This window comes from Pleurodeles waltl, chromosome 5 (genome assembly GCF_031143425.1).
Source record: "Pleurodeles waltl isolate 20211129_DDA chromosome 5, aPleWal1.hap1.20221129, whole genome shotgun sequence".
Lineage (NCBI taxonomy): Eukaryota > Metazoa > Chordata > Amphibia > Caudata > Salamandridae > Pleurodeles > Pleurodeles waltl.
Genome location: NC_090444.1, coordinates 1,696,647,043 through 1,696,659,849, shown reverse-complemented (window position 1 = coordinate 1,696,659,849; position 12,807 = coordinate 1,696,647,043). Strand labels below are relative to the sequence as shown.

Sequence of the window (12,807 nt, the reverse complement as noted above, 5' to 3'; positions counted from 1 at the left end):
AACACAAAATTGGTCACAAGGCCGGGATTAATAACTCTGTTTTCTACTAAGAGAAGTGATGAATACTCTCTTCGGGAAATAATTTCTTTACAAAATGTATTCACATAAAATCAAGCAGGACGAAGAGAAAGAAAAACGGAGTGTCCAAGCACCGGGTAGATGCGGTGCGCAGACCAGCAGCACGCTACAGCTGGAATACATTTTGGAAATAAATGATTTCCCGAAGAGAGCATTCATCACTTCTCTTTGTAGAAAATAGAGTTATTAATCCCAGCCTTTTGACCAATTTGGTGTTATAAATTCTACATACGTCTTGGCTGCTCACCACAGCTACCACAAAGAGCCCTGCTGACTAGATACTGGAATGCTCACAAATAGGGGTTTGCTTGGACCCCGCATAAGGTGTAACACCATTGGTGCCCACCACATACAGATCCAGCTTCCTACAACCGCCATGTGGTACTTCAACAAGCAGGATGGAGTGGGGTCGGGAACCCTTTGTCAAGAGGCTCTGCGCCTCTGGACATGACTGGAACATCAGGGCATATCCCTGGGGGTTCAACATCTGTGGGCTGTGTGAACTCCAGAGCAGACAAACTCAGCCGTCAATTCATGGTCAATCACGAACGGCATCTCCATCTGGAGGTGGCGCAAGATCTCTTTCAGCATTGGGGAGAGCCTTGGTTTGGTCTGTTTGCATCTGCAGAGAATGTGCAATGTCTGATGTTTTGCGTGTTGGAGTTCCCAAGGCGGCACTCACTCTGAGACACTTTTCATCTCGAGTGGAACTCAGACCTCCTTTACGCCTTCCCACCAATACCACTTCTGCCCAGAGTACTGATGAAGAATAAGAACAAACGGGCCCAAGTAATCCTGGTGGCTCCGGACTGGGCACGAAGAGTAAATCCTAAGATTCTTAGCTTGGCCATCGATCCTCTGATCAGGCTGCCCCTTTGGGAAGATCTTCTGTCACAGGAGCAGGGGATGGTTCTCCACCTGAACCTGTCCAGTCTCCGCCTTCTTGCGTGGAGATTCAGTGGTGGCAGTTGAGAGCTTTGGACTTTCCGCCAGAAGTCTGTAATGCGTTCTTGGAAGCCAGGCTTCTCTCCACCAAAACGGTATAGGCCTGTAGTTGGAACAAATTTGTGGCATGGTGTACAAACAAATCGGTTGACTCCCTTTCTGCACCACTATCTGAGGTTCTACTGTTCATCCTCTCTCTTGCACTGCAGGGCTCTGCTTTTGGTCACCCTTGATGGCTACCTATCTGCCATCACAGCCTTCCTTAGATTGCCAGATCAACCATTATAATTCAAATCTCCCATTGTTGGGAGTTTTCTTAAGGGACTCACTCGCATGTTCCCTCCTACCTCGTTCATAATGCTGCAGTGGGATTTGAACCTGGTACTTGCATACTGCTTGAGTGCTCCTTTTGAGCCACTGCATAATTGTCCCTTGCGGCTCCTCACACTGAAAACCGCTTTCCTTATTGGCCTCATCTCTGCTCGCAGAGTGAGTGAGTTTCAAGCTCTTTCTTTGAAGCCTCCATTTCTATCTGTCCATCCTGACAAAGTGGTGCTTCGTAGCAGGACCTCCTTCCTTCCTAAAGTGGTCACACCATTTCATGTAGACCAGTCCATCACTTTGCCTACTTTTTATGCACCCCCACATCCTTCTCATGAGGAGGAAAGACTCCACTGTCTGGATCCAAAAAGAGCATTGGCGTTCTAACTCAATCGTACAAAGGTTTTCAGGTGGATCATCAACTCTTTATAGGTTATGTGGGTGCCAAGAAAGGACGGGCGGTGGAGAAGCGGACCATCTCTCAATGGGTTTTCCTCGACATCAAGATGTGCTACACTTTGGCAAAGAAGCAACCCCCTAAGGGTGTCCATGCTCATTCCAACCGAGCTACTGCTCAAACCACAGCATTGGCATGCAGAGTTCCGGTCCTGGACAGCTGCAGGCAGCAACTTGGGCCTCTCTGCACACGTTCACAAAGCATTACTGCCTGGGCAGTCAGGTCTGCAGAGACGGCTACTTTGGCCGTTCGGTCCTGGAGGACTTATTAGTCTGATCTTGGTTCGCAGCCCACCGCCGAGGATGATGTTGCTTGAGTATGTATTCTATGGTATGGAATCTGCAACTAGAAGTCTATAACAGATGAACAAGTTACTTACCTTCGGTAACAAATTATCTGATAGAGACATATTCAAGTTGCAGATTCCTTACTGACCCACCCATCCTCCCCGCTTGCAAACTGATTTCTAGGGACAGGGACTCCCTTTTAGGGCCCTAGTTCTGGCACACCAATATCGGTGTTCTTCATGGCTCTGTGCTACTGGTGTGGAAAGTCGAGAAATGAAACGGACTTCAGCGCACCAGGATGGTGCCTATATACAACCGTGGCGTCATCACTGTGACCGCAGCGCCAATGATGCACGCAGAGTCCGCCAACCCAATCTGACAGCATGCAAGGATACTGCTTGAAGAAAAATCTCTGGATCCAATCTGACGCCTGGGGAAAATTCTAAGATTAGGAATCTCCAACTAGAATATGTCTCTATCAGATCATTTGTTACCAAGGGTAAGTAACTTGTTCAGTAAGGAGCAAGAGGTACGCATCTGTGGCTGCATGAGCTGCACAAAGGAAGGGGGGAATAGAAAAGAGGTATAGGACTTCATATAGACACCTTTTAGCTAATTGGGTGATGTTAATGCTGGACCCAGGTGTTTCTGGGAAAGTACGTTTTTGGATGTGCTTTCTAATGGCTGCTGTTTAATAAAATGTGTAATAAGGCGAAGAAAGTGTCACCTCTGGTCCTGACACAGAACTGGATATTTGTATTGACCTCTCGCCTCCTCTCTGCATAGTGAAAGTGCCTCTACCTCGGATCAGCGAACCATCACATCAAGGGATGAGGACTTCCATTGTGATTGCGTATCTAGCTAGGAGGAGGGCTAAGTCTAGAAATCTATTTGCCATTTTCGCAGTTTTGGGCTATCATATAGTCCCAGTATACAGCTCTCTAGCATGTACAACCCTGGACAATCAGTCACATCAGTCAATTCAGAGGAGATCTCTCTTCAGTATACACTCACTACAGGGCAGTCCAAAAGCAAATGTCTAATATCTGAATTTGGAGCATGACAGTAAGGTCATAGCGACGTGTAGATTTTTGCCAGTTTAGCAAGAGTAAGATGGGCATGATGGACTATGTTAAATTGAAAATATTAAAATCTTATTATCGCCTCCCCTATTTTTGGGTGAGGGGGTGATCTACATTTCCCTCCCATGTACTACAATAATTTGCCAAAGGGTCTGGGAAGGCTTGAAAGAGCCAAGAGGTAAGTTTTTTTGCCCAAGCCTAGTGGCAAACAGCTTGTGAGCCAAGGGATGGCACGCCGGTGGGGTAGCGTTTTTATAGAGACAAGAGGGGGTAATGCTGTATGGTATGAATTTTGTGGATTCCTGCACATTCCTGGAGTTTACATCACAGAAATTGAAGGAAGAAGTGTTTTCGTTCAATGTTTCACCTTTGCAGGGTATTCTGGGTAAGCAGACTTTGGGGAATGCACACCAGTCTAGGAGACATGCAAAGTTTCTGCAGTAGCACTATAGTCACACAGCAACTTATCACACATGAAAGAACCACACAGTGTTACAAAAATAAGAGTACTTTATTATAGTAACACAACACTAGAATACTTATAGGCAGTTTCCACCAATTGGAGATAGGTACACTTTAATTATATCCACAATAGCAATCAGAAAATAGCATAGAAACAACAAGCAGTGGCAATTCTTAGTAAAAAATAGCAAGGGCACTAGGGGAGGGCCAACCCATATACTAAGAAAGTGGAATGCGAGATACAGTCCCCCACCCAAGGATGTGGAGATGTTAGAGGGGAGCTGGAAGACCTAGGAACCCCAAGAGGTGAGTGCCCGAGTGACCCCCAGCGACCAGGGGAGCAGAGGTAAGTACCTGGTCTTCTTATGGACTAACAGGAGGACTTAGAAAAAGGATTGTACAAGAACACAACCAGACAAGAAGAAACCAAAGGTGGATTACGGTAGAAGAGAACCTGCAAAGGAAGGGGACAGAGTCCAGTCCACAATGGAGTGTCCAGTAGGGGCAGGAGCCACTACCCACCCTTCTGTGGATGCAGAACCAGGTCGGCAAAGAGAGAAGAAGACCAGCTGTGGAGCCCAAGAGCTGAAGAGGAGCCCTTGGAGTGGTGCAGATGGTGTCCCACGCCGGTTGTCAGGTCGCAGATGGTCAGTTGTGCAGGAGAACCATCAACATTCCTTGGCAAATGCATGAGGAGCAAAAGAAGAGTTGCAAGGCTGAAGAGAGCCAGCAAGGCCCAGGGGACTCGACCCTTGGAGGGGAGTCTCAGGTGACCATCAGCAGTCAGCAGAGTCAGCAGAGGCAGTTGCAGCCCCCACCTACAGCCCACTGGCAGAATGCACAGTTAGTCGCAATAAGGCCCAGTCAGCACACCTGAAGAGTAGTCCAACGTCACTGGAGCAGCAGAGAGGAGACTGTGATTTGCAGGAAGAAGTGCTGGCTGCTGGGGACTCGATCCTGGTGCACAGGGGTACTATCCTGCAAGGAGAGGCAGGGCTTATCGTTTTCCAAGTTGGACAACTGGCAGAGAGGACCAAGCGGACTACTCCAGATCACCACCTGTGATTCAGGATCCACTCAGTTCGCTGACGTCCAAGATCGGGGAGAGTGAAGGTGTTCTGTATCTCCCCCGGGAGTATATAAACAATAAAATGCTCTGGTGCTTTGTACTGGAGTATTTTTTAAAGCCCTACTTGATGACAGCTACTGGCTGTCAGATGCACCAAAGGGGTTAAAGTAACTTGTTTCACAATACTAACCATAGAGAATGAGATTTATGTAAGGTAAACATATTGAAAAATCTATAGGTGTGCATCTTCGATTTCTTCAGAAGTTAGGCTCACATATTTATTTCAAACCCATTTACATTATTACTTACATGTGGCATAAAGTTCATTTGCACATTACATAAAGAAACAACTGAACCTGTGTGGCAAAGAATACTAAAGGAATAGTTGATTATGCTCCTGATTGATAGTGAAATGTGCGACTGTTTTACTGTTATATTAGAGTTATATTCCTACTCCTTTAATTTAGTTTGCAGGGTATGTGCGAGGAGACCAGATAAATATGTACAAATGAACTTGAAGGTGAACTAATTTAATGTTTTGCTTTCCCAGAGACAGGGCTTGATTTGTTTTACAAAAAGACATCTGAGAAAGCTGGACTATGCCAAAGACTAAAAGATCAGCTGGACTCCCTTGAGAAGGAAACTTCGGCCAAACTTGCAGAGATGGATACTTTCAACAACCAACTCAAGGTAGGGCTGTGCTGCTGCTCCTCCAGTATTTTGGCTAGATAATGCTAGTTCTAAAAGTATGGTCTCTCCTAAGCAACAATCCACAGAATAAGAATTAGGTCGTAAAATGTACCCTTGACAGTTTTGCCAAGTAGCAAAAGTGTGGTTCCTTGTTCTTTATTGTTTTAATTAGTGTTTTAATTAATTGTTACTTGAAGATGACAAGCAGCTAGGGCTTAGCTACTTGACTAATTTGAACTTCGCTTTCAGTTTTTTCCCTCTGAATTGTGAATTCTCAGCATTGAAATATGCTTGGTCCTCTGATGTCCTATGTAGTACATCTTACTCATGTTGTAAACTCAAAAGATAGGGGCTGCGTGCCACAGCAATTACTGCAGGGGAATGAATGTCATGACATGTCAAACCCTTACCATATATTCATATAAAAAAATAATGAAGCCGAACCATATGATCTCTCCGAGAAAGATACTATGTTTTTGCTGAATTTCAATAGCAGCTAGAATAATATTATTTGAGACTTGTATTAAGTTTTGCATGCTTTCTTACCAGGTTGTTACCGTTTTTGCCATAAAAACAGTAACTCAGATTTAATGTTAATTGCATTTTTCCTGAGTTACTAAAATTGATATAATGTACTTCTTGCTGGTATACTGTACCCTGTTCTTTCTTTCAGGTATAGTAATTGCTCAATTACAGATGTTACGTAGATTTTATTGACCTTAAGGAACCTGTGGATTCTATTAGGGAAATAAGACACTTGTTATGCTTTCATCATTACTTTTGTACTCCTAATAGCAAAATATTTTAAAATAGAAATTATGCTTGTGGGGGGATGCTGATCTATCTTATGCTTAGAGAACACCCTAGAGACCCTATAGCGAGGTGTACACACTGCATTAGCCAGAAAGACATAAACTCTGTGAATACTGTTTCCTCCAGGAATTGTACACTCAGCGGGCAACAATAGATAATGACCCTGTTCAAGATCACATTGAGAGAGCCAGGCTGCCTAGGCTCACACCTGCAGAAAGGGATGATCTGGATGTAACATTAACTGGTGATAAACTAAGGGCTGTGCTAAAAAACGCTGGGAAGAAAGATACTGGAGTCTGGTAGCCTTCCAGCTGAAGGGTATAAACATGCCCCCAAAAGTACTGTTGGATTGGATTCTGGAGGTTTGAAAGAGCCATTGGAGCGTGGAAGTCTTCCAGATACTGGAGACGACCATTGTGATTGTGCCTTAGTTTCAGTAAGGTATCCCCAAGTTGGGTCAATAAGACCAGCCGGTTTTTGTTCTAGGCAGAACAACAGTAGCAAACCCATGGAGTCTAGCTCATGTTAGATGCTATTAAAAAACGGGCACCAATAAGTATGTGTTGGCCTCCATTGATATTGAGTATTCAGTCTACACAGTAGGCTGGATATTCATATTTGAAGCACTGCGTGGGTATTTCCTTAGTCCTAATCACTTGAAATGAATAGGGGTATTGTATTCACATGCTTGAGGTAGAGTTAAAACTTACGGTGTCAGTTCTGGTGGTTGTGAATTAGAACGAGGAACCAGACAGGGTCCTCGCCTCTTTTCTCTGCCGGTCGAGCCATTGCTCTGTGTCCCTTGTGCTGAGATGCTGAATTGGGGCTCAGGGGTGGAGAGACAAACACAAGTTGTCTCTCTTTAAGCGAGCAACATGCTTGGTAATGTATCACAGTCTAAGAGAGTGGTCCCGTGCTTCCTTTGTCTTTTGGAGGGTTCCACAAGGTGTTGGGACTACGACAAAGTGGGCCAATTGTTGCCTGTTCCCCTTTGGCACACTGGAGGGTAAAGGGAAAGATGCCTTAACTGATTTGGGAATGCTCTGGCAACCTGAAAACCTGGAATGTTTGTGGATTAAAGTGACACATATAGAACAGGATGATATGCAACTGAATATTGACAGAGTGATAGAAGAGATCCGATTATGTATCGTGTTTGAACTAGGCTGCCTCTGTCAATGTGTGCCTAGTGGCATTACTAAAGATTCCCTAGATGGTTATGTCTCACATGCTTGATATCCCTCGTACTTTAGCAAGTGTTCAAAACGCTATTCACAGCCTTGATGTGCGCTAAGGCGAGACTAAGAATAAAATTGGCAGCACTAAAGCTTCCCTATGAAAAGGGAGTAGTGTTGGTTTCCCATTAGGAATATTATTGTCTTTGCTCATCTGCAGCTCCTGTCCAATGACTGGACAAGCAGGCTACTCAGGAGCGTTCTTTGATGGCAGGTACTCACAGTCTATCTTATCCATATTATCTCTGCAGCCGTAGAGCCAGCGGACTTCTCATTAAGTCGCTCCGATGTTCCAGATTTAGCACGGGATGGTTATAATGGTGATCCATCTGACCCCAGTCTCAGAGGAGGCTGAGACCTGAGGTCTGCCTCAATTTTGAAACAAGTGTGAACACTATGATGATGATGTAGAAGATGGGTGCTTGTAATAAGATGTGAGATATGTACAGTGAGGACATTTTTCTAACATTTAATTGGTCATCCGTTTGTTGTGAAGTCCATCTATGGGAGTTCCTTCTTTAATTAAGCCCAGCTGATGTGGGAGGCCGCTGGGATGACTTCCCAGGGAGACCTTCAGAAGCTAATATTCTTATCTAATTTTATGGGTTTCTGAAGGGCGGCAGGGCCATTTCATTGCTCTGTACAGTTCTGTGCAGTGACCATTCAGCAAGTGCATTAAAAACAGGCATTGGCAAAGCCAACAGGCCTCGCCTATGCAGGAGCTATTGGCTTTGCCAATCTGTTTTAGTCATGTTGTACTCCAGTGTGGCTGCTGTTCAGTATGTTTAAAAGTTAGTGGCGTAGAGGAGAGTGGGATTGAGTGTCAGAGACTGAATGGAGTAGAGTGTTGTGGATTGACATAGAGTGTTGTGTATTGGAGTGACATACTGTGGAGTCGCGTAGAGTGGCATAGGGTAGAGTGCATTGGTGTAGAGTGTTGTATAGTGGTGTACAGTGCAGCAGCATAGAATTCAGCAGATTACAATGCAATGTCATAGAATGCTGTGGCATAGATTAGAGTGTTGCATAGAAGAGTGCAGTGGCGTAGAGTGCAGCGCAGTGGTGTACAGTGGAGTGACGTAGAATAGGTTGGCACCGAGTGCATTAGTGTAGAGTGGTGCAGAGTAGAGTGGCATAGATTGGTGCAGAGTAGAATATAGTGGCGTAGAGTGGAGTGATGTAGAGTGGAGTGGCATAGAGTGCACTGGCATAGAATATGGTAGTGCAGAGTAGAGTGGCATTGAGTTCTGTGAAGTAGCATGTAGTGTTGTAGAGTGCATTGGTGTAGAGTTGAGTGGCATTGAATGCAGTGTGTGCCGAGTAGAGTGCAGTGGCGTAGAGTGCTGCAAAATGGAGTAGAGTGGAGTGGCATAGAGTGGACAAGTGTAAAGTGCATTTGCATAGAGTGTTGCAGGGTTTAGTGACGTAGAGTGCAGCGTCATAGAATTCACTGTCATACAATGCAGTGACGTAGAATGCAGTGGCGTAGATTAAAGTGGTGCATAGTAAAGTGCAGTGGTGCAGAGTTGAAAGTCATTGAGTGCAGTGGTGTAGAGTAGAGTGGCAGAGTACAGTGGCATACAGTGGTGTGGAATGGCATAGAGTGGATGATGCAGAGTGATGTGGCGTAGAGTGCTATGAGGCAGAGTAAAGTGGAGTAGAGTGCATTGGCGTAGAGTGCAGAGTAGAATGGCGTAGAATTCAGTAGTGGAGAGTGCAGTGTTGCAGAGCAGAATGTTGTAGGCTGTAGGCTGTAGACTGGCGTAAATAGCGGTAGTCTAGAGTACAGTGGTGCAGCGTAGAATGTAGTGTTTTTAGAGTAGAGTGGCATAGCGTGCAGTGGCATAGAGGGAAGTGGTGCAGACTGGAGTGGAGTGGCGTAGAGTCCAGGGGCATAGGGTAGATTGTTTCAGAATAGAGTGATGTGGCATAGAATAGAGAGGTCAGGGTACAGTGCAGTGGAGTAGATTGGAATGGGGGTAAGGTAGTGTAGAGAGTAGTGGTATAGATTGCAGTAGTGAAAAGTAGATGAGAGTGGCGCACTGTGAATTGGCGTAGAGTGCAGGGACGTAGAGTTGAGTGTTACAAAGTAGTTCAGTGGCATGGAGTGGAGATGTGCAGAGTAAATTAGAGTGTCCTAGACTGGAGTGGTGTAGAGTGCAGTGGCAAAGAGTGCAGTGGTGTAGAGTAGAGTGGCAAAGGCTGCATTGGCATAAAGTAGAGTGGTGTAGAGTAAGGTGGCTTACAGTGGAGTGGTGCAGAGTAGAATGCAGGGCATGGAGTGGTGCAGAGTAAATTAGAGTGGAGTGGCGTAGAGTGGAATTTTCATGGTGTGGTAGCACACTGCCATTACAAACAACCCATTTTCAATTTAAATGACCCTTGCATTTGCACAGACATACAGTTTTACTAATAAAGCTATACAGCGCACAAATGATAATGTGTGGAAATGGCTTCACCTGATGTATTGATTTGTTTTGATCATATTAAAGTACTTCAGAATTAACAAAAAATGTGCTTCATTTGTGCGTTAATAATTGTGCTATTTTCTAAAAATACCTGCACAGTTCATTTAAATACTGTTGTGTGCTAGAAAAAAAAAAAATCTTTTTTACCCCCAGTAGCCAGCAAGATTGTCACATAAATCCTCTCTCTTTGAAGACCGAGAAAGAAAAGTAAATACCGAGCTCCCTCGGAAGACAAAGCCAGTCATCTGTTCTCTGTTTTTGAATGCACAGAAAATTATAAGAACAAGATTGACGGGACTGTTTACAGAAAAGAACACTTATGGAAGATTACAAGGGGCATTGATGAGAAACGGCTTTGCTCCTTGGGGAGGGACAAACTCACTCTGAACAGTGACAATCTCATTCTCAAAAGCCTATTACAAATTAAGCAAGCACATAGAAAGCAGCCAGGAAATGAGGGCTGCAAACCACAAAGCCCATGTTAAACACAGGGCAGAAGGCATTCCCAGGGAAGCTTTCTGAAGGGCGCCAAGATGCCTTTAGCAAACCAGACAACTGCAGTGTCTGGAAGGCTTCGACGTAATCAGTGACAAATAGGAGGACAACCTCTGAGCACCAGTGCGTGAGACAGTTTGGTGAAGAGCACAACTAAATGATAAGAAAGTAACTAGTAACACCAGATTTAGGTGCACTCAATAGAAATTCCTGCATGTGACATATCTTACAGAAAGAAGCCTTGCTGGAATATATTCGAACCACACTGGAAAGTACCCCATATGCTCTGCCCCAAACACAGATGTAATTCACGTGGTATCAAAATGCAGAACAGTGGTTTGCTTTTGGAAAAGGGTGATGCCATGCCTCTGGTCATGAGAGCAGTTATTATGCCTCCCCAACATTGTCTGCTCGTATAGCAGTCCCTACGAAAAAGGGAACAATTGTGGCCCTCCCACTACTAGCCAAAAGGTGTATCATCATTCACTGGCTCCTAGACTCTGCCACAGTTTGATGGCTGGTGCAGCAGTCTAGTGGAATGGTTGCTAAGGGACATAGAATGCAAATGCTACTCACAGATTAGAAGTGGCAGCGGACTTACTTGAATGGGTAGAATTGTATGTGAAGCTGATTGCAGCAAATGATGAGGACATGAATTTTGGAGGGGGTGAGGAATGATACCCATTACTTTGATAATGTGTCAAGACCAATATATTGTTAATTCCCCAGCATAACTAATTGCATCTCTTCCACAGGACTCCTTTTTAGACTATAGAAGAGGGCCTTGATGGTAGCTGATAGCTCCCACAAAATATATTGGAATGTCGTGCCATGAGGAACCATTGCAGTCTCCAGCACCACATTCAGCTATGCCCTCGCCTGTGGTATAGTGCACCCTGCCTCAGGGCTGTAAGGCCTGCTAGAGGGGTGATTTACCTATGCCACAGGCAGTGGGTTGTGAGCTTGGCACCCTAGAAGGGGTGCCATGTCAATTTTGCCTTTTTCTCCCCACCAACACACACAATCTGCTATGGCAGTGTGCATGTGTTTGACGAGGCGTCCCTTAGGGTGGCACAGTACATGATGCAGCACTTAGGGACCTTCCCTGGTCACAGAACCCTTGGTACCACTGGTATGTTTTACAAGGGACTTAGCTGTGTGCCAGGGGTGTGCCAATAGTGGAAACAATGGTACAGTTTAGGGAAAGAACACTGGTGCTGGGGCCTGGTTAGCAGGCTCCCAGCACACACTCAGTCACGTTAGCATCAATACCAAGCACACAGTGTGTGTGGGGGGGTAACCATGCCAAAAGGGGCACTTTCCTACGCTGGTCTCTTGACCTGTTTTTTATATATGTTCTTTTACCCTTAGTACTCAAGATATGGCCTCCTGTTTGGGTACAATCAATGGTGGCCTGGCTTTTCTCATGTTAGTTAAACTGGCTGGATTGTTTTTTAGACACATACTTTACTCTCCTCACTACCAACTAATTTGTATGAGTGGTATTGGATTTGACAAGTTTTTGTTGGTTAAGCTTAGTAATCATAGCTTTAATCGACAGAACTGTGACATTATAAAACAATACTGGTGCTTGGTGAAGATGGACAAGAGGTTTAAGCATGGCTGCTTTTTACTGTGGATAGGTGACTTTAATGCCCGGCTATATGAGCGCACATCGACCCATATATGCAGGATTGTCAGTACTTTTTAATCCGAATAAACTCACTTCCAACATGGTATGGTAGGGGATTCTCTAAATGGCACTTTAATGAAGTGTAATCTCTTCTTTGTGCCAGATCTCTGTAAACCATCTACTACCAAAGAACCAACGTTTACCAGTATAGGTGCTTCTCCCACTATCAATTTCATTCAAATTTCAGAGGATTTACATTCCTCCATTCACAACCTTTTCTACCTTTTCGGTGCTTCCACACTGTCAGTGAATACAACTCCATTGTACTGTCATTTAGTCCCAAACTTTTTTCTCAACAAAAGTGAGAAACATGACAGTAGCTAATTTTGGAAGAAAGTATTCTGTTTTTTAGGGAAGGTTCACCTCCCAGTTTAACTACTGTTAAATCCCAGTCATTCCAGCAGCTAAGTTGGAACAATGCTTTAGCCAGGTACATCTACTCTAATTATTGACCCACTTTCCTTCCAATTCATCAGATACCCCCTATGGCTAGGCCCGATGTTTCAGCTGAATTTGATGTAAAGGAGATAAAAACAGTTATCCTGAGAAGCCCAACTTGGGAGGCAGATGTGCCTGATGGAGTGCCAATGGATATCCTGCAAAAACACTGCAGATCTGTGTGCCCTTATAGTCTCAAATGTTCTAAGGGCTGCTGTAGTAAATTAAAAGCCACAATCTGGTCACAATAATGGTCTTTATGTATAAGAAAGGG

At 44.6% G+C, this 12,807-nt stretch overlaps 1 protein-coding gene across 6 annotated transcripts in view; it reads left to right on the top strand.

Annotated features, from left to right (window-relative positions):
- The window catches only part of ITSN2 (intersectin 2), a 1,003,157-nt gene that overhangs the window by 465,915 nt on the left and 524,435 nt on the right, over positions 1-12,807 (top strand). For all 6 annotated transcript variants that reach the window (XM_069236034.1, XM_069236039.1, XM_069236035.1 and 3 more), the window contains one exon: positions 5,252-5,391. In XM_069236034.1, the coding sequence (XP_069092135.1) occupies positions 5,252-5,391 (140 nt within the window). The remainder of the gene's footprint in view (positions 1-5,251; positions 5,392-12,807) is intronic.